At 39.2% G+C, this 21,074-nt stretch overlaps 2 protein-coding genes across 2 annotated transcripts; one reads left to right on the forward strand and one right to left on the reverse strand.

The window, feature by feature from the left end:
• Nucleotides 1-3,134: 3,134 nt before the first annotated feature.
• Nucleotides 3,135-17,461, forward strand: LOC310966125 (retinol dehydrogenase 12; the record flags this gene model as incomplete). The annotated part of the gene is made up of 6 exons (XM_083939946.1): nt 3,135-3,291; nt 9,735-9,974; nt 11,437-11,526; nt 11,672-11,860; nt 13,403-13,512; nt 16,634-17,461. The coding sequence occupies 6 exons, from the start codon at nt 3,135-3,137 to the stop codon at nt 16,811-16,813; spliced, it is 966 nt and encodes a 321-aa protein (XP_083796072.1). The 3' UTR covers nt 16,814-17,461.
• Nucleotides 17,280-20,165, reverse strand: mlnl (motilin-like). The gene is made up of 5 exons (XM_083939947.1): nt 20,072-20,165; nt 19,275-19,405; nt 18,338-18,439; nt 17,578-17,683; nt 17,280-17,399 (listed from the first exon to the last, which is right to left on the reverse strand). Exons 2-5 carry the CDS (start codon nt 19,392-19,394, stop codon nt 17,392-17,394), a joined length of 336 nt encoding a protein of 111 aa, XP_083796073.1. The 5' UTR covers nt 19,395-19,405; nt 20,072-20,165; the 3' UTR covers nt 17,280-17,391.
• Nucleotides 20,166-21,074: the final 909 nt, after the last annotated feature.

Raw genomic sequence — 21,074 nt, forward strand, 5'->3', positions numbered from 1 at the left:
GCCTCATATTGTTTCATGTATGTCATTCTTCCTATGCTACTGTAACCGTGAAAATAGTTATTTTAGTGTAAATATTGTTTGTGCTAATATTGTTACTGTGTAAATATCTTCACTTTAAATAACAAGTAAATACAGGGTAGTGCTGGGAAACAAAAGGCAGTTTAGATTAAAAGGAAAGCTACACTGACCACAGACACACTTATGGACTGTGGGGATTTACAAGCGCATAGCATCAAGTCAACATATTTATCCCTTCTGAACCTTTGCTCTTTTCATTTGCTCATGTTAACAACAATTGATTTGGGCTATCTTGCCATTCCATATCTGGCTTGCACTGCACACTACCAATACATGATCTTTATACGCTGTGCAGCAGTGATGTAGCTGGGTTCAACACCTGACACTTTGATCGTGGGTGTGGTCAAAGATTCAACAGATTTCTTCCCAAAAGCTTGACCTCCATGACATCACCAGTTTTATAAAGACATATACAGGCCTAATTAAAGCAGCATTGATATATAGTTTTTACTATAGTAATGCAAGTAGGAATGAGACAGTTATCACAAAGTAAAATACTCCATAATGTCCTTAGTCATCAGCTAAAGCAATCAACTAAATATGAAACAAAAGGGTAATAAGTAATATCAGTACAACTTATTGGTCTGTTTTGCCCTCTAGTGGCCGTACATGTGCAGTGCTGGCCCTAAAAAACGTAAAATACTTTTCCTGTTCCTCCATCTGCAGAGAAATATGATCCCTGTTTTACCTTTCAGTTATAGCCTACTTGTTTAAGTATGTACCAGTTTGCAACTGAACTTTGTGCTTTTTTTGCTGCCTTCGATCACACTTATAGTCCTTAAGCACTTCTTGACATGTCAATAGTATACTACATTGCACAACTTTTTCACAGACAAAGTTTGAAGTACACCAGTGAAAATCAAGATTTTCAGAAGGTCACTGGTTTGATAAAAAAACAAAAATTAAACACACTTAAGGTGCAACTGTTTTATATCCCCAATGTTATTTGTTGGAAATGCACTTTAATAAGAATTACAGTTAAATTGATAGTAGAGTAAAAATGTATTTTAAACATGGTTTTATCATACTTATTACTGTTTTTCTAGCATGCCACTGTAATATTTCAAATGACCTGCTATTATGTTTATAAAAATGTTTTATAGTGAAGTTTTATCACAGTTTAACCAACATAAAAGCATGTAGGCCTACATTAAGTATAATGTAATTATGCTGTAATGTAGAGTAAGTGTATTTGTATTTTATAACTGTTTATAATACAGAATAGAAGTGTCTTTTAAGTGCATTACTTTTACTGTAAGAGATATACATACAATATACTTACAGTATACTTACAATATTTCATAATTATAAGCTACTTAACATGCACTTCAGACTATTAGGTACTGTGTTAGTTGGCCTGTGTTCCAAGTGTGTTTTTCTGTTCCATGACGAAATGTACTTCAATGATGAGAGAAACGCATGTTGTTTTTTGACATTGAAAAAAATCCAGACACATTTTACACTCTTTTAAGCTTTAACTGTACACTATATTACCACCACAGGTACGTGCAATTTAAAATAAGCCTGTGAATGTTCTCATTTGTCCAGGTCATCGTTATCCCCAAAGAAATTTCAGTTAAAAGCAACTGGACTTAGTTATTTGTCTAGGAAGACGTTTCACCTCTCATCCAAGAGGCTTCATCAGTTCATGTACGCATCTGACCAGGCTGGGACTGGTCCAACTAACTGGTGTGGAGATCCAGGTATTTAACCTCTCACAAGGCCGATGATGTCACTGGAACGCTTTGTGCGCCAAGTGCCCACGCCCGTCGTTAGAGTGGCAGTCGTTGGTGGGAAGTTGGTTTTGACTTCGTTAGTGCTCTATTAGGTCTTAATGACAGTTGTTGGAGTCACAGGAGGCCAGTTGTGAACAATTGTTCTTTGAGGTTAGATTGTTGAGTCTCCTGGGAAGGGATGAAAGGGCAGCATTGTAAATTGGAGATAAGTGGTGTCTCAGACCCCCTCCTCTGTTTAGCGATGGTTTCTCTACTTTTACACAGATGGCTTCTTTTACTCCTCTTTCAAACTATCTGTCCTCTCTGTCCAGGATGTGGACATTGTTGTCCTCAAAGGAGTGGGCTTTCTCCTTGAGATGTGAGTGGACAGCAGAGTCCAGGCCTGACGACTTAGCTCTCCTGTGTTGGGCCATGCGTTTATGCAGTGGTTGTTTTGTTTCTCCAATGTAGAGATCTTTGCATTCCTCGTTGCATTGGACAGCATAAAGCAGATTGCTTTTGTGGGTGTGTGGTGTTCTGTCCTTGGGATGTATTAGTCTCTGTCTGAGTGTGTTACTGGGTTTGAAATACACAGGGATGCAGTGTTTGTTGAAGATCCTACTGAGTTTCTCTGATACCCAGGCCACATAACTGATAACTTCAAGCTTGTGTTCCAGGGGGTGGTGAGAGTCAAACAGTACATATTGATCTGTGTGAGTGGGTTTTCTGTATACCCCAATGTGGAGGCTTCTGACACTAGAGGTTTAATACCTGGATCTCAGCCTGGGCAGATGCCTAAATGAACTGATGAAGCCTCTTGGATGAGAGGTGAAACGTCTTCCTAGACAAATAACCAAATCCAGTTGCTTTTGACTTAAATTTCTTTGGGGATAACATTTACAATACACTTAGAATTAAGTAGCATATACATTTTTCATAAGTACACGGTAAAACCACTTTAATAGGCTAGCCTATTGCAGAAAAAGTTTATTTAAAAGGAGAATGTAAATTGACTTTCTTTTGGCTCTTCCTGTCGCCGAAGCTATGTGACAATATGCTGAGACAAAGAATCCGACCCATGAATCACAGTGAGCTGTGTAAGCTGTGACGTCTTTCGTTTCTGGAGCTGTGTGGAGAACCAGATGTTTTTGATGATGGAATCTTCCATTTAAACGAAAGCACAGCCCCTCTGCTCTAACGGGATTGTTCCTTAATAAATCTCCCGTTGGTTTTACTGTTGTAGTTTTTGGGCACACCTACTTTAGTTTGAAGCTGGCGTACGCTGGCCAGCTGCTCCCGTAGTACTTTTTAGTCTGACTGTCATTCAGCTCCGACTGTGCAATGGTTTGGTTGGATATACTTTGTCACCCGGTCTGGGCTATTTCCACGGCGCTGCTGGCGCTCGTTATGCGCATGCAGCGCAGAGCGCGCTGGGTTCCACAAGACTGCACCGTGCGGCTGAAAGGGAAGACGGCTATAGTGACAGGAGCCAACACAGGTTGGTTGAATTTAACCTGTTTATGTACTATAGGCTACAGGATCATAACACTTGGTAAGGGTATGCTTTAATGCCAACCTAACAATTTGAATGTGGCAACAATAAGTAGAGTAAGGTTGTTTGTTGTTTGATGCAGCAGTTATACCAAAGAGCAAGTGTATGTAAAAAAATATATATATACATTCCCTTTACTAAAGCCCTGGACAAGCGACACTTTGGATTTGACAGGGAATGCCATTAGCAGGAAAGATAGCCTATTCTGACGTATCTGTGACCATGAATGTAACACAGACAGTAATGAGTAGTACAGTGCAAAAAAAAAAAGGGGGGGGGGTAGATTTGAATCTTAATCGGCACAATGGCTCTGACTGTTTGAGTTAGATTAAACATTGTATTATTTTTATGAGTATGCTGCCTCATGGCAAAATACTGTGACGTGTTAAGTAAGTAAATATCAAGTTCAGTAGAAACAGCAATGATTATATGAAAACCCTTTCTAGTCTGTTCTTAAACAGAACGAGCCTACAGTGATTAAAAAAACAGCAACTAGCCAGTTAGGTCTCACTTTTTGTGTAGATATGACTGTTATTAATCATAATACATGTGCAGTAGTGGAATAAGTACTCAGATTTCTTACCTAAGTAAAAGCAGTAATACCACACTAGAAATATTCTGTAACAAGTAAAAATCCTGCATTCAAAATGTTACTGAAGTAAAAGTACAAAAGTATTGGCATAAAAATGTACTTGAAGTACAAAAAGTACTCGTTATGCAGAATGGCCCATTTCAGAATATTATATTATCAGATTATAATTATATTAATGTAAATTTTACTTTAATGTTGCAGCTGTAAAGGTGGGAGTCGTTTGATTTACTTTATATTCTGCTGTGTAGCTTACTCTATAACAATACATTATATTTAATTTGTTGATAAAAATGTTTTATTTATAATCTGAATCTGTAAAGTAACTAGCAACTAAAGTTACCAGATAAATGCAGTTTTGTAAAATGTAGTGGAGTAGAAGTATAACGGAGCATTAAATGGAATTACTCTGGTAAAGTACAAGTACCTCAAATTTGTACTTAAGTACAGTACTTGAGTAAATGTTCTTAAAAGGAAGTGTAAATATGAATGATTGAGAAGATTGAATATTGTAATATTCATGATATGAGTACACTGCCACAGAACAAAATAATGTCATGTGTTTAATCAGTAAATAGCAAGTTAAGTAGAGAGGCAGTAGTGTAGGGAAAGACCTGCTCCGAAGAATTATCAACTTGCAGTATGCAGTATTCTTCACTCACTACATAATTACTTTACTATTGCTCACCATTTTGTTCCCCCTAAAATTACAAGTATAAGGTCTTCTGTCTCCCAAGCACTTGTTCAGAATAAAATAGAAATCCAGGTTCCTGGTACTATCCACAACTTTCACTAGCAGTGGAAATGCAGCATTAGTCAATGCAGTGATATCATGCTTAAACACTGTAGTGACAACAGTAAATACTGCTCCAGACCAGGCTAACAGCCAGGCTTGATTAATCCTGCTGCTTTATCTGTCCAGTCAGCTGTCACTCCAATCACCAACCAAACTGGTTTCACAACTATTCCATGATCTTTTAGCCTAATTCAATTAGCCATGAAAGTACCAGGGATACAGTGTGTGAGTGTGTTTGTGCGTGTGTGCGTGTGTGTGCGTGTGTCTGTGTATCCCTGGTACTGTCATATTGTCCACCACTGCATATAAATACATATATGCAGTGGGGGAAAGTAACTAAGCTTTGCACATTTACTTAAGTACAATTTAGAGGTACTTGAGTAACTACATTTTATGCTACTTTATACTTCTACTCCACTACATTACAGAGGAAATCCAGAGGGAAAAAAGTACTTTTTACTCCACTACATTTATTTGGTAACTTTTCTTATTTTACAGATTTCGATTATTAATACAAAATATTATCAACACATGAAACACCGTGTATTGTTATAGATTAAGCTACACAGCAATATATAAAGTAAATGAAATTAGCCCACCTTTATCAGGTGCAATATTAAAGTGATATTTACATTAATTGATTCATAATTATAATATTCTGAAGTGGGCCATTCTGCACAAGGACTACTTTTACTTTTTGTTCTTAAAATACATTGTGATACTAATACTTTTGTACTTTTACTTAGTTACATTTTGAATGCAGGACTTTCTACACTGTTGTATTATTGCTTTAACAAAAGCTCTGAGTACTTCTTCCACCACTGCATATATATATATATATATATATATATATGAGGGAGAGAGAGAAACAGAGAGAGATATCTTGTGCAGATATTGTGGATCAGTGTTTGCAGTTAGCGTGTCTTTTCAGAGTAACATGAAGTTCCACTGCTCATTTTTAAGGATAACACGTTGTTCACCTGTTCATTTATGAAAATGACGTAACACAAATGACAGGAGTATATTTTTGAACACTTGCGTGTTCAGTTGGTCTGATATTGCCCGTCACCCCCTTTCTCATTGTTCAATAATAGCGGCCATGTTTTCTTTTTTACTAATGAAATGCTTTACTTCCTCATAAGTTTCCATTAGTTCTTGATGTTGGGATGCAGATAAGAATGCTGCACTCGTCTTTTCCACAGTGAATCTGTGCTCAACCTCGTGGTCTTCCTTTGAAACCGTGATTATGCACTCAACAGAATTACTTGCACCTGGCTTGACATAGCCGCTGCTTACTGCTTGGTCCTGGCTTGGCGTACGTGCAACCAATCAAGACTGGATTTTTTAAATTTACCCTGGATGTCTTAAGTCTGCCTTCGTGCAACAGCCTGGTTCATAATTAAAATAATACCCTTTTTGTCAAATTGAGCACATATCTCCTTTCAGTCCTCTAGCTGTCTGTTAACACCTAGAATGTTGTTTCAGCTCCGCATTCAATAGAGTTTACCTGTGAAACTTAGCACCCTGGGCTTGAGTATAACACTCTGCAACTGGTTGTCGGACTTCATCACAAACAGACCACCGGGCTGTTCGGATTGGTGGTCACACCTCCCTGACTTGAGTGTCACTCAGCCTGTTAATGCTGTACAACCCATGGAGAGAAATTCGTTGTGATGTTTGCAGACGACACCGCCATTATCTGCTGGATTCGAAACAACAATGAGAACTCATATCAAGAGGAAATCAACTATCTTAGGAGAGGTGCTCAGGGAAGAACCTTAGAGCGTACTCACACTGTCCTCCCGGACCGAGACCCGGACTTTAGGGTACTTGTCCCCCCTCCCTCTCCCCCCCGCGCCCCAGCCCGTTTGTAATCACACTGCCAGGGCCGGCCAATGCTTCTTGCTGTCCATACGCCATCACGCCGTAACACGTCACACGCATTGATCGCGCGTGTGTGGCTTTGTTTACAAATCTTTCCATAGACCTCGGAGTTTTTGTGCGTCTTGTCGACTATTTTTAAATATTTTCATCCGACCAAATCTGCAGTAAACTCTCTACCTCCGCACCACACCAACGTGAACCTTTCACCGCCATTGTTGTTGTTGTTAAATGTCCGCGCATGGTCCGCGGACATTTAACACTGTATATGACAGGAATGAGCAGTAATATTGAATGATTGCACTTAAGTGGTGGATTAAGTTATTGCACACAAAAAAGAAGTGTTCAGGTATGTATGAATAGATTAGAGTAGAGTTATTAAATACAACTATCGCTCAATGTCAGCAAAACCAACAATAGAATATTAATAACCAATGAGCTGATTTTTGATTGTCTACATCAATTGGGGCTGAGGTAGATTAGGTGGACATTTTTTTTAAAGGGAATTTAAGAAGGTAAAATGCTGTGCAACATTTTTGTCAATCTGTACAGATGAGCAATCGCAAGCGACCTGACTGGAGACATTACAAACTGGCATGGGATGTGCATGGCCCAAAGGATACTAAAAAGGATATTTAAACACATTACCCTTCCTGTTCACTCTGCTGCTGTCTGGCAAGAGATACAGTATTCACTGCTGTACCGCCAGACTACAGAGCAGCTTCTTTCCTCATTTCATCCTCTGTACTCCATAAAAAAACATTTATTTTACAACGGCATTTTCTTGTGCAACCCTGTTTCATATAATGCCAAAAAATTAACCTTGAACCTGAATAAATAGCTTCATTGTAGTTTCTATACTAACTTTAAAGTTTACTGCAGAACAGTAATAAACATCCTGAAAGAGTTCTAAACGGCACACTACAAAATTACATTTAATATGATCACATATATACATGGCATCAAATTACATATTGGTGCCACCATTTTAGAATGAAACAACAAGACTGAGTTCCAAATTACATACTTTGTCTTATATGTATTGCAGTTGCCATTACAAAACATGCAGTCTGCAAACAATTGAGACATACTCCTCCTCATAACATTGCGCCTTGAACTTTGACCCTCTGGCTCAAACATGCTGGATTGTTGATTAGAATAGTCAGAAAAGCATGCTGGCTTGCATGCTGCAAAATGTGACCAGGTGTACGTACAGCCTGGTATTTTTGGTATATTGCATTTTGCATACTATGCATTGGGACATACTAAATATTTTTCTGGCACATAATTAGTATGTTAGTATGGATATATTTCTCTCATGCATGGGAAATTCCAGTGCATTCCCCTCTCCATTTAAAATTCCTTCCCGTTAAATATCATCCAAATGATGAAATGAAAATGGGCATTGTTGCCATATTCAGTGGTTTTCTGCTCTACTCTTATATTTATTTGCATAGGTAAAATAGTGGCCGGTACAAGAGGACAAAGTATCACAGATAACAGATGGGGAGGCTCTAACAACCCACAGTGAGGCAATAATTTCTACACAGCTCAATCAGAGCACATCATAGAGGAACAGATTAGAGTTTTTATGACCAGTCCAAGCTAAACTGGGCCTGCAGTTATCTTGTTCAAACACTAAATTCCCTGTTCACTCTCTGATCAGCCGGCCCACTTTTTCTTCTTCCTCTTCTTTCTTTGTTGTTTTGTGGCACTCCAGTCCTGCACCCTGTCAAGCTGTCGTATTGGAAGGCATGAGGGCAGACAACAAACACAGAATCAGCATGATGGCTGACTGCTCTTCAGAAAATGTTTATAAGGATCCGTTCACCAAAACTTCAAAATAAAACTTATTTTCCTCACTTCTTATTTAACCTTTATTTTACAAGGAACTACATTTTTTTTTTTAAAAACAGCAGGAAAGAAAAACAGCAAGTGCACACATCACATTTACAAGGAAGCTACCGAATCCAACTCAGTTAAAACAAATGCAGTTTTCAGTTTGAATTGCTTTTAATTTTCCAAGGGATACTAGACACTTGCCAGCCACAAAGATTATGTTTTGTTGACCAGATTTTGAGTTTTTCGCCGGGACAGTAACGTGATCATGGGTGTTGCCCGATTTCATCTTCTACGAAGTTCTCTACCATCTATTCCTCTCAATAGTGCTTCAGTACAGTAGATTTAGCCTATACTCTACCTATAGAGTAAATGTGGAGATTTAAGTCAACTTAAAGGTGCATGAATTAGTGTGCGCAGAGGGTTTATCAGAGCTTATTTTACTGAAAACCACCGGACGCCCTGTGTCTACCTTCTTTAAATGTGATAATGATAATAATTTATTTTTAAGATAGGGACAGTGCACATTAATGAACATAGATATTTACATATCTCTGTAAACATGTCGGATTATGGCAAAGCTGCATCTGTAGTCCCTAATAAGTAAAATAAAAAAATATAAAAAATAAGAAGAGAGCAAATAAATAGATAAGGATTCAACAATGGGATAAAAAGTAATGTTCAAGTAGTTCAAGTCCATGTAGTGGTCGCACTTTTGAATTTACTTGAGCCTTTATTTTAGTTGTCCTTTAAAAAAATAACAAGTGGGGCGTTCCTTTATTGTGGAGGGGGGTCTATTCCAAATGTCAGCCCATTACCCCCACCCCTTTTCCCTATAAATTAATTTAGCAGTAGGGGAGAAAGACCATGGATACTTTAATATACAAAACAACCAAATTTAAAAGTTTTAAAGTTATGGATACTTAAAACATTAACTTTTTAAGACTCTTGCAGATATTGTGGGGGAAGGGTTTTTTATCCAGAGTCTTTAGGGCTTTTGTAGAGAGAGTCGATTGGTTTGAGTGCTGTCACACATGCCACTGACCAGCTTGTTAAGCAGTAGTCTATTTGTAAGAAGATCATACAATGTAAAAACATCAAAGCTTCACTGCTGGACAATGCTCGATAATCTGAATTTATGTTTTCCAAGAACTACAGGATTTTGCTTTGGCTAAAAATTGAACCTTGTTTCAAAAGGTCCCCTGTTGATTGCTATCTGCTATATAGATATTTGTTGTTATCAAGTAATGCAAACTCATGTTTTGCTCTCTTCCACTGTGCTAGGGATTGGGAAGTACATTGCCTTGGACTTCGCTCGTCGTGGGGCCCATGTTATCCTGGGCTGTCGAAGTGAAGCCCGGGGAAGAGCAGCTCTTCAAGAAATCAGGGAGAAAACAGGAAACTCTGACGTCCACCTGCGTCTGGTGGACTTATCTTCTTTGGACTCTGTCAGGGAATTTGCTAAGGGGATTCTCGAAGAGGAGAAAGCTCTCCACATCCTAGTCAACAATGCTGGAGTATCAGGTGATTCATGCACACACAACAGAGATTTAATAATTTGGTTTAAAGATAAACTGGGTCAGTTCTGTATTTCTGGGACCACACATTTCATCACAGGTTAACTAGAGTCTAACAAACTGTATCATTCATTGATTTGTACTCACTCTCCCTGGACATTTCAGTAACTATATACCAATATGTAATTTGAATTAAACAAATCTTGGCTAGTTTGGTTTCATGTGAGCTAAATCAGTGAATGAAAGCATTATAAGGGGGTAACAAAATATCAGAAATAGAATGAGAGGAGAACAGACATTCTCATTCAAATCAACATAGCAGGATGGTCATAGCGGTGTCAATTTTTATGTGGACCATTGCCAAGTCCTGACCTGACCTACTCTGCCTCTGACTGGCTAGGTCTTGTTGCCTTTGGTGGTTGGGTTAGTTAGGCATAATTGGTGAGACTGGTTAGGGTTAGGGTAAGAATATCAGGGTTAGACAATCACAGGCAGAGTATAGCAGGTCCTGCCTTCGACCTCCTAGGAAAATAAATATTGCATGCCATTGTAAAGAAATGTGAGGTGGGGTTTTGTGAAGAAAAGCTATTGGAGTAGTATGAAACAAGGAGAGGAGTCTTTTATGCACTATGTCTGTTGCCTTGCTGCTAAAAATTTATTGTTGGATTGAACTGCTTCATGTTTCTATTGGTAAGTCGTCAAGAAAACAGAGTTCTTAAAGTAGTGAGTGTGACACACTTTACGGCCCCACTGATGTGTGTTGTCACCATAACAACAGCAACATCTCCATTTTTGCCTGAACTAGTGAAATTACCACAGCAAACAGTTCAATATTTTACTACTCGTTCTATTTCTATTGTGTGAAAATAGTGTTTCTATTGTGTGTGTGTGTGTGTGTGTGTGTGTGTGTGTGTGTGTGTGTGTGTGTGTGTGTGTGTGTGTGTGTGTGTGTGTGTGTGTGTGTGTGTGTGTGTGTGTGTGTGTATGAGAGAGAGAGAGAGAGAGAGAGAGAGAGAGAGAGAGAGAGAGAGACAGAGAGAGAGAGAGACAGAGAGAGAGAGAGGTGAAGCAAGGTTAAGTTAAGGTAAAGGTTGTCCTATTGTTACAGGCTCCCCCCTCCCTCTGGTTCCCACTCAGTTTCCCTTGTGTCTTGCACTCTCATTAGCTCTCAGAGTCTCTGCCAGCGCCAGATATTTAGTTTAGACAGAGAGGCACCAGCAAGCCCCTTGCGTCTTGGAGAAGTTCAAACATCAAGCTCAAGCTCAAGCTCTGACCAACGAGCGCCAAGCCAACCATTGCCTGCAACCTGGGGCTTTTGTCAAGGAGCTCCAAAAGCTGTCAGTTTATGCCAATGTGAAGTAGTATAGAAGTACAAATGTGTTTGTTTTGTGCATAATTAGGTGTACATATATACAACATATTCTAATTTGCATCCTACACTTGCACTTTTTTATAAATAATACCCCCAGGTTTACCCAGACAGATAACCAAAGATGGGTTTGAAGCTTGTTTTGCCACCAATCACCTGGGACCATTTCACCTCACCAACCTGCTGCTGGGTAAGACTCTGCAGGTATATTGAGGATATGAAATGATCACATGTCATCATGACATACTTAATGTTTTGTCTTTCATTTTCTCTCTCTCTCTGCTTCTCATCTCTCTTTCCTTTTCCTCGCCCTGCATGTTTCTGATTCACTCCAGACCTGATGAAGCGTTCAGCTCCGGCACGTATTGTCACTGTCGCCTCGGTCAACCACAAGAAGGGTCAAGTGGACTTCTCTCATTTTCATGGCGAGAACCTCACTTATTACATGGATAATGTCTACAACCACACAAAGCTGCACAATATCATCTGTACCAACGAGCTAGCACGCAGGCTAGAAGGAACAGGTAGGCTAAAAACAAGATTTTTATGATTATTACCCATTGGTATATCAAATGCATGGTATTCCTGTTGAATAAGTGCTGCATAAAGTCAAGTCAGTTTTATATATACAGCCCAATATCAGAAATCACAAATTTACCTCAACGGGACTTGCAATCTTTACAGGATACAACACCCCTTTTTCACGCTTCAATGGAAAAACTCCACCAAAATACAGGATACTGAAATAACAATAATAAGGGGTGTGACCATTAACAATTTTGTTATCAAGAGTACCTTAAAGTCTGATCCGACATGGATAGGGAACCAATGAAGGGAAGTTAAAACTGGTGTAATATGGTCACATACTGTAGTAATAGTTCCAGATGCAGCGTTCTTAACCATTTGAAGACTTTTAGTACAACAAGATGTTACAATAATCCAGTGAAGATGTGAATTATGTCACATACTTTACAATGTCGTGGATAAATCATCCAGGCTCAGACAACAAAGCCACCACTCTGTTCCATTTATCGTAAAATCATACTCCTGAGTGATGAAAAGTACTAACGAAGGAAACGCTGGAGTCCAAGAAGTTCTGATGATTACATGAAATAAATCAATGAGCCCTTTGTTGATCAAGCGAACAGATTATAGTTTATCTCTCAGATTCTACTTATCTATCAAGCCCATTGCTTCGTGCAGTTGTCACGAGACACAGTTTTTTGTTTGGTCAGCAAAGCAATTTCTTATCTTGTTGGCCACCTGGCAGGATTTTCCCACTCGAACTCAGCGTGCCCTCAACACACACAAAATCGGCTATGGGTGGAACGGGACTGGCAACAGGACTGCAGAGCCTGCACACACACACACGGAGAGCTTCACAGACCTCTCCTCTGTGGAAGACAACTTCAGTACCCTACTTCATCAGATTTTACATCGAAACCCTTTTCATTCAGTTTTTAGATTGGGGTTGTGATTCAGTATGTATTATATTTTTATTAGATCACCTGAAATAAAAATAGTGAAGTTATTAAAGAGATACAGCATAATAGACTGGCCAAGCATTTTTGCTACACAGTAAATAAATGAAACAGGTGTCTGCTACACAAATAACTCAGATTATATTTCAATTAAACTACAACAACAGCCATACACAGAAAGTGTATAACAATGAAAATTTGAGGTAATGAGAATGGATGGATCAGTGAATTATACACCAGGGTCCTCTTTTAATTAAAACAAATAAAATAACCTTTAACCAAAGAAGTATTTCCCCTTTTCATTTTTTGCTTTAATAATTATATAATTTTATAATTATGAATATCACGGAGATAGTCGAGTCTCCATAAAGGACACAGATGAAGGCACACAAACATTCTAACTTTGAACAAAGCAGCTGAAACTAATTTCCCTTGTTTCAGTCAGCTGAAAAGATCACAGAGCAAAGTACACTTTCAAAGACTTGTTGTTAAGACTGGCCCTGCTTACAGTTTCTCTTTCTCTCTCTCTGTCTAAATGTGACTGTATTTGTCTGTGTGTGCCTCTCTGTGGTTCTGTGCATGCAGGTGTCACCGCAAACTCAGTCCATCCTGGTATTGTCATGACCGAGGTGTTAAGACACTATCCATTCCTGTTGCGTTTTGTTTTCAACCTCATTGGATTTTTCTTTTTTAAGGTGAGTACATTGTTGAATTTTACTGCAGGGTCACTGTCCACATAATTTCTCCACTGTCATGTCTTGCAACGGTCCAAAATCATTATTGTGAATTTTTACTGCCTGCTGAGGTCATTCAGTCAGAAAGGTTGGCAGCAGTATCAGATATAACAAGACAGGGGGCGCAAGAATGACTCCATGACAAACAGAGCAATTTAATATTAAATAAATATATTTTGTTAAAAGCACATGGCCCTGTTGACCTTCCTGTTGTGTTCCAGTTAAAACTGAACAACATATTATTGAATTCATGTGGGAACTGTTGAGCTAGAGTTCCCAGGAAAACAAACTGAAGCATTACCACATGCTTCACGGCCCATTTATGGAGGACATAAAAAAACCTAATTTAGAACTTGGTGCAAGCAGTCATTGTTCTAAGGAATCCTTTGTTCTGGCTCTGTACTCCAGCACATGGGATTAAGAATGAAACAATCGCCCATGAGTTTGCTGCCTTTCAGTTTTAACTCAAGTGTGTTGACATTCACATCAGATGAACAGTGTGGGAACTCTATGTTTGTATTCATATTTTAATTTGCTCAGATGAAGGAGAAACAAGTATTTTGACAAGCTAAAGGAAAAATCTAATAATCGATTTTGTTCTTAACAAATCCATGAAAAGACCAAAGTCACTGAACTGACCCTTTGCTACATCCATCCATCTTGGTTACTTTCATTCAAACTTTCCAATCCAGCATGTATGCAGATTAAGGTGAATAATTATCTACCTCCCAAAACAAACTGAAACTCAATTGGACTATTGTTTTTGCCAGTTAATAAATGACTACTGTCATTGACTGATTTTATTATCTGTAGTGAGCTAGCCAACTACCAGTATCTCCGTGACATGCAAAAGGGTCTTATTTGTATTTGATGGCTAAATAATGCTAACTCACTGCCGTGTAATGATGCAGGAAAGACTCTGGAGAATGACCATGGTCTTAGTCTGACATTAAACAGACTTTATACTGAGTAAAGATGATCCATTTGGGTTCTCATACAGCTCCTCCAGGTAATGTTGACATCATTTCAGGCATGCAGTGCATTTGTGAAAGGGGCTTAATACTACTCCTTTCCTTAACACAATATTACTATAATTCCTGCATTGTTTACCTGATGTGGAATTAAATTAAAGCTGAGTGTCAGTTTGGTCATTTTAGACATTATTTCTATCAGTTGTAAAGTGGACATATCATTCTTTTCCTTATTTTCAGACATACTATATATATTGTTACAATGAAATATTGGTAATTTTTGTTGTTTATTGCTCCCTAATTTTGGACCACACTCATGCTGCAACATGCTGTGATTGGTTTATAAAGCGTTATTTGCGATTTCTGACGGTAGAAAGTGCTGCTATATTTCCTTACAGTCCACTGCTAACCACGTGTAGCTGCATGCCTATGGCTGACAGAGCTGTAAGATTGGTTGCTTGTGTTGTTCATTGCTCCCTAATTTCAGAACACACTTGTTGGACCATGCCCAGTTGTGTTGTGTTTGGTTTAAGGTGCGCTCAGACCGGACACGATATAAGCAATACGACTCCATACAAAGTCAATCTACAGATGCGATTTCAAGACGGACGGCACATTATTCGCCTACTTGACGCAAATATTGAACTTTTCAGGCAAATCATGTGACACTGTGGCGCGTCAGCCAATCAGTGCTGCGATTGCAGTTAGGTCATCATACAGTTCTCCGTGATTCATCCAGGGGATCACCAAAGCTGCCATTGTTGAGGTTCTTGACTGCATCAAGGAACCGGACTGTTCCTATAGATATAATATTGATATAACTCTGACCTGTGGATGCCAGCAATGTGCCTTTAGGCATCTAGTCTGCTGGAGGCAGCTGCTACCTAACTTCTTCATTTGGACTCTTGACTTTCTCACCAAAACGCGATTGGCGTGATGGGCCAAATATGATCAAGTGGTGCGTTACTCGCTTTTCTTGTAATTTCTATCAGATGGTCTGAAGGTACCTTTATAAAGCATTATTTTTGATGTAGGACGGTAGAAAGTGCTGCTATTTTTTCCCCACTCCACTCTTTACTACATGTAGCTACATGCTAACGGCAGACAAAGCTGTAATATTGTTTGCTTGTGTTGTTTATTTCTCCCTAATTTCGTATCACACTCCTGCTGCAAAATGTCCGGTTGTGTTGTGTTGTTTTGTTTGGTTTAGATGGCTTTATTTGTGACTTTTGACTATACACTCAATTGCAGTCAGTCCTCTGTAGTAGTACGGAGACAGAATAGCTGAATGGAGACCAGGAAGTGCTGACCAATCAGAGCAGACTGGGCTTTTTGGGAGGGGGCCTTGCAGGCATGCACTGCAACAGAGCATCTCAGACAGAGGGTGATATGAACCTGAAAAAGAGTATAATAGGTCCCCGGTAACTTTATTGTCTGGCCCTGTTTAAAAAATGTAAAAAAGTGGTTAACAGACTGCAGTGTATTCTCAGCAGACTCATCAAATTGTTGTTTTTGTGTGTTTATACCGATACATGTAACCATGGCTACGCATACACAGAGCTTTCACATCACTCTCACATCTGGGATCTATAGAGAGGGGATCGTGATGTTCTTGTGACTTTTTTCCAACCATTCCAAGAGTTCACATTCTTGACCTACCCTTCTGACCTGTAGGGGTAAACTTTGCTTGACATCAGGTTATACTCAATCCCGTAATTCATGGGCTATCTGTTTGACGACAATTTAGGACTTGCCGCTGTAACCAGTAGATATCCATGCCAAGACTTCCTATTTAGCGGCAGTCAATGTTCACAGCCCTATTAGCAATGAGATGGGAGAATGGAGTTGGAGTTGAGGAACGACGATAGAAAGATTGCATTTCAATCAATGTGCCTCTTTTGCTCTCCACACAGACTGCATGCAACCAAAGCATGATTAAAAGAAGTTGGTCTTCATTCCTATGCAGAATCTGTTTATAAAGATTAGGACTAGACCCACATCAGGACAGAGTTACATACTTTGTGGTTGTATATATGCGCCTGTGGAGATATCTATCTGTCATTTGTTGACTGCTCTCACATTCCTCTTCACCATTCTTGTCTTCCTCTCAGTCTCCAGAGGAGGGTGCAGTCAGTTCAATCTACTGTGCAGTAGGAGAGGAAATGGAGGGAATAACTGGAAAGTACTTTGACAGCGACTGCAGCCTGGTTCTCCCCGCCCCTTTAGCTCGAGACGCTGCCCTCGCAGTCAAGGACTTTGAGATCTGCGAGAGGCTGACATCAAAGCTCTGAAACAACTATCAGGCAAACGGAGGCATGATACCAGAACACTGGCCACATTCTACCCTTTTACTGCATTTGTAAGCAAACAATTCTGCCATAAAGTGTCTTTAAAATCACCAGGTGAAGTTTCTGAACACATTTTTAGTTATTTGATTTTAGTGATTTTGTTATGAGCTGACATGAGAAGCATAAAATGAATCAGGTGTTGAATATTTGTAAAAGTAGAAAGCTTTGTTACCTGCATCGGTGTGAATAACTGGCCAAATGGTTGATCGCTTACTTTTTGTATCAACAAGCATTGTTGTCTGAGTGAATGTCATTCAAGAGTGGTGAATATTTTCTTCTTTGTAAGAAAGCCATGTGACTTTAATTAGGTATGTGAATAAGTGAAGTGAAAGTTTCCTGACACATGCTGACACCATGTGGCCAACTCTTGATGTCATACTTCTTCAGAAATTAAGAAAAAAAACAGGATAACTGACACAATCACATCCCTTTATTGACTGATTCATTAAAATAAAACATTTGAGCATTCAGTGCTTGTCAAAAAATTTGTACAGCGTCATCCCCTGGTGTCTTCGGCATCGCTATTTGGCTGCAGAGACAGAGATAGTGAGAGAACAGAATGGTCACCAAAGAAGGTTTTAATCATAGCACTGTCACTGTTTAAGTGTGTCTGCTAATCATCTTTGGATAATAAAAGAAGATACAAAGCCATGTTGTGGGTCTGAAAATGTGTCTTGCTACATCTTCCGCCACTCAAACACTTGTACCTTTCTGACGTTCCTCCGCTATTTCATGGATGATCTCTTCGAGCACCGGAGCCACGTGATCTAGCTGCTTGGGGGAAAGACGGACGGCAATCTCCACTGTTTTATCCTGAACACGAAAAAAGGTACCATATTGAAAAAAGTGACATTTAATTACTGCGATAGTATTAAAACACTCAATCCACAGTGAAATGCACACATCCTGTATTCAGAAACTGTGACTTTAAACCAGTCAGGACTTCTGCACGGTTATGATGTCATTACTATATATATATATATATATATATATATATATATATATATATATATATATATATATGTATATATATATACGTAGAAAGTGCCGCTACAGTGCTGTTACAGTCATTCCCCGGCTGCAAGTGCAGAGACAGGAGAGTGCAGATAGGAAGACACAGAAATGCTGACCAATCAGAGCAGATTGAGCTTTTTTATGAGGGGGTCTTAAAGAGACAGACACTAAAACAGAGCGTTCCAGACAGAGGGTGAACACAGGTATATTCAGACAAACAAAGAAGAGAAAAATGTGTGTTTGAAAAATAAAACATGTTAAGATGTTCTAGTAGGAACCCAAAACACAAGTGTGAACCTGAAAATTTGCATAATAGGTGCTTTTTAATGGCTATTCAATGACACAATTTTTCGTAACGATACTGGGGATGAACGTGCGTGCGTGCGTGTGTGCGCGTGCGTGCGTGTGCGTGAGTGTGAGTGTGCGTATGTGTGTGCGTGGGTGCATGCTCACAGGATTTCCACCATGTTCCACCGGAGGAAGCTGTTGGACTGTAACCTCTTCAAACTGACCATCCTCCGATCGTGGCTCCATGTCCTTTCTACCTTCTCTCTCCTGCAGAAGATGCACAAAGACAAACATACACAACAACAATTGTAATACAGAAAGGACTTCCTGACCTCTGGGCTTTCTTTCATTGCACACAAGTATGAAAAGTCTCCCTTATCAATAAACTAATTTGTGTCCTGAGCCACGGACAGTTTATCAGCTTGTTATAAGGATATGGCAATGCAAGCAACCTCCACTTGACTGTGTTTTTGTAACTTTATCATCAAAACTAAAACACCAAACTGAAGAACTCATGAGAATTGTGTTTCCTTATTTGTCATTCCAGCTTCCCTGTTTGATAAAATAGACAACAAATTTCTTACAATAACAAAAATGAGTCACTATTGATATGCCACTAGGCCTGTAATGATTATTTATATTATTTAGGAATCTGCCAGTTATTCTCTCAGTGAATTGATTAGGATCGCTCTCGTAAAATAGATCCTGAGCGTAATGGGTTTTTTATCTGGTTAAATAAAGGTTTAAAAGAAATAATCGTCAGTTAAACACATCAAAACCAAATACAGTATAATCAATATACTATAACAAAAAAACAAAGAGAAGAAGCAAAACCTCATAACTAAGAAGCTGGAACAAAGAAATTAAAATTGATATTATTGCTTATTAAAATATTTGTCTAATTGTTCCAGATATTTCTGTTACTATTATGCATTAACATAACATAATCACACTGATGCTCATCCAGTTAAGCCACAGGACAAAAATAATGTGAGACAAATGAGAATTAAGTATTAGTATGACTGCACCAAAATGACATCAGACTTCACTATTAAAGTGTCTCTACTCGGGCTCACTGTCCAATCCAACACAAGCTGCTTACCTTCATCAGCATCATCTCCTTTGGACTAAAGAAGGTGATGTGTCCGTCTGTCCTCTCAGCCAGCAGCGCCACCAGGCACACCAGCACCAAACAACTAGCCACTGCTCCGCGCATGCTCATTCTGCTCTGTCCTGGACACATACACACACACATATACATATACTGTACATAGGCATATATGCAGAACAGTAGGTTCATGCAAACATACCGTAGAGTCAGTGTATCCACACCAACAGGGGTGAGTGGCACTGAGGCCAGGCCAGTTACAGAAATTAGGGAATGTGATTTTAGCAGTGGGAAAAAGAGGCGACAGTCAAACATACAGTATTTTACATGAGGATCAGTGTGTGTGTGTGTGTGTGTGTGTGTGTGTGTGTGTGTGTGTGTGTGTGTGTGTGTGTGTGTGTGTGTGTGTGTGTGTGTGTGTGTGTGTGTGTGTGTGTGTGTGTGTGTGTGTGTGTGTGTGTGTGCGCCAGATACAGAAACTGAGTTTAAAGTTAGAAGGACACAGGGGATCTGATGTCATTATGCAAGGGAGACGTTGACACATAGATAGTAGATAGGAAAAGAGAGAGGCAGGAGGAAGGGGGAGAAGCGTGGAAGTAACAAAACAACAAACTGCTCCACTGACAAGCGAGATAAGAGGCCGGAGTGGACCAGCCATACTTACAAGACAGCTCTGTGCACAAATAAGAGAAAGAAGACAGGGCGTCAAAGAGGAGAAAGACAGGAGTAACAGAGAGCTGGAGGGGGAAACCCGAGATACAGAGAAGCAGAAGAAGCCATATGTTACTCACGTGCTGTGTCAGCTTTGGTCAGTTGTTTAAGGAAGTATGCTTTAAGATGAGCAGGGCTCGACCGGTCTGAGCGTCAGCTTGTCCTAGGCAGCCTTTATACCGAGCCCTCTCCTGATCCCTAAGCTTTTTACTGTCCTCCCTCACATCCGCTCCTCAACAGGCTCCTTCAAGCACTCTCCTCCATGCTCCTGGAAACACACATATTACTCAAGAATCTGGCCTTTTTTTTGTTAGTTTTTTATTAGGGCAGTAAGCTTACCATGCTGTATGTATGTATGTATCTATGTATGTATGTATGTATGTAGGCAATTGACAAGATTGAAAAAATGACAGATTGATAAGTAACCCCTCAGAGGTGCAAATAACTCAGCTTTTGTACTTGAGCAAAAAACAGTGTGTTTTTTTAAGATTAAGGACAAAGGTATTAGAAACAAATATACTTAAATTACCAAAAGTAGCACTATTTTCTATGCAGAATTGCCTGAGAATAATATATATGAGATTATTGGATTAGTTATTGATGCATTCATGTGTTCATCACTTTGAGCTTTGTTGATGCTGGTAAAGATGGGGCTCGTTTTAATTACTTCACATAAAGTTTATCTGCTGTGTAGCTTGTAAATCCCCCCCCAGCGGAAAGTTTACAATATTGTAGTTAAGTTCAGTACTTGTCTAAATGTACTTTACACCTCTAGTAACCCTGTGGCAGACCAGGAGGTTTGGGAACAATATGTTCTGAAGAAATCCGATGAGATGCTGTGTTTGGAATTGTCGGATGAAGAAAGAAATAATTTTTCATACTTATCACACATGACAGCAAACAACACATTTGCAGGGATTTAACCTTCAAACAAAGTAACTAAACTAACTCATTCGTAAGTCATCTTATCAACAGACTATGGCTAACGGAGAGGTAAAGCTCAATTTGTATGTGACTCTCATTTGGGAAACAAGTTAAAAAGATCATTGTGATTCATATGCAGGACTTTAATTGTGTTGCAAC

The sequence above is a fragment of the Echiichthys vipera genome, assembly GCF_963691815.1.
Source record: "Echiichthys vipera genome assembly, chromosome: X".
NCBI lineage: Eukaryota > Metazoa > Chordata > Actinopteri > Perciformes > Trachinidae > Echiichthys > Echiichthys vipera.

Excerpts from the sequence above, each read along its gene's own strand:
- mlnl (XM_083939947.1), bottom strand. The coding sequence starts at position 19,394 with ATGAGCATGCGCGGAGCAGTGGCTAGTTGTTTGGTGCTGGTGTGCCTG. Across the intron at positions 18,440-19,274 it reads AGGAGATGATGCTGATGAAG|GAGAGAGAAGGTAGAAAGGA; the intron begins GTAAGCAGCTTG and ends CATCTTCTGCAG. Across the intron at positions 17,684-18,337 it reads TGGAACATGGTGGAAATCCT|GATAAAACAGTGGAGATTGC; the intron begins GTGAGCATGCAC and ends TTTCGTGTTCAG.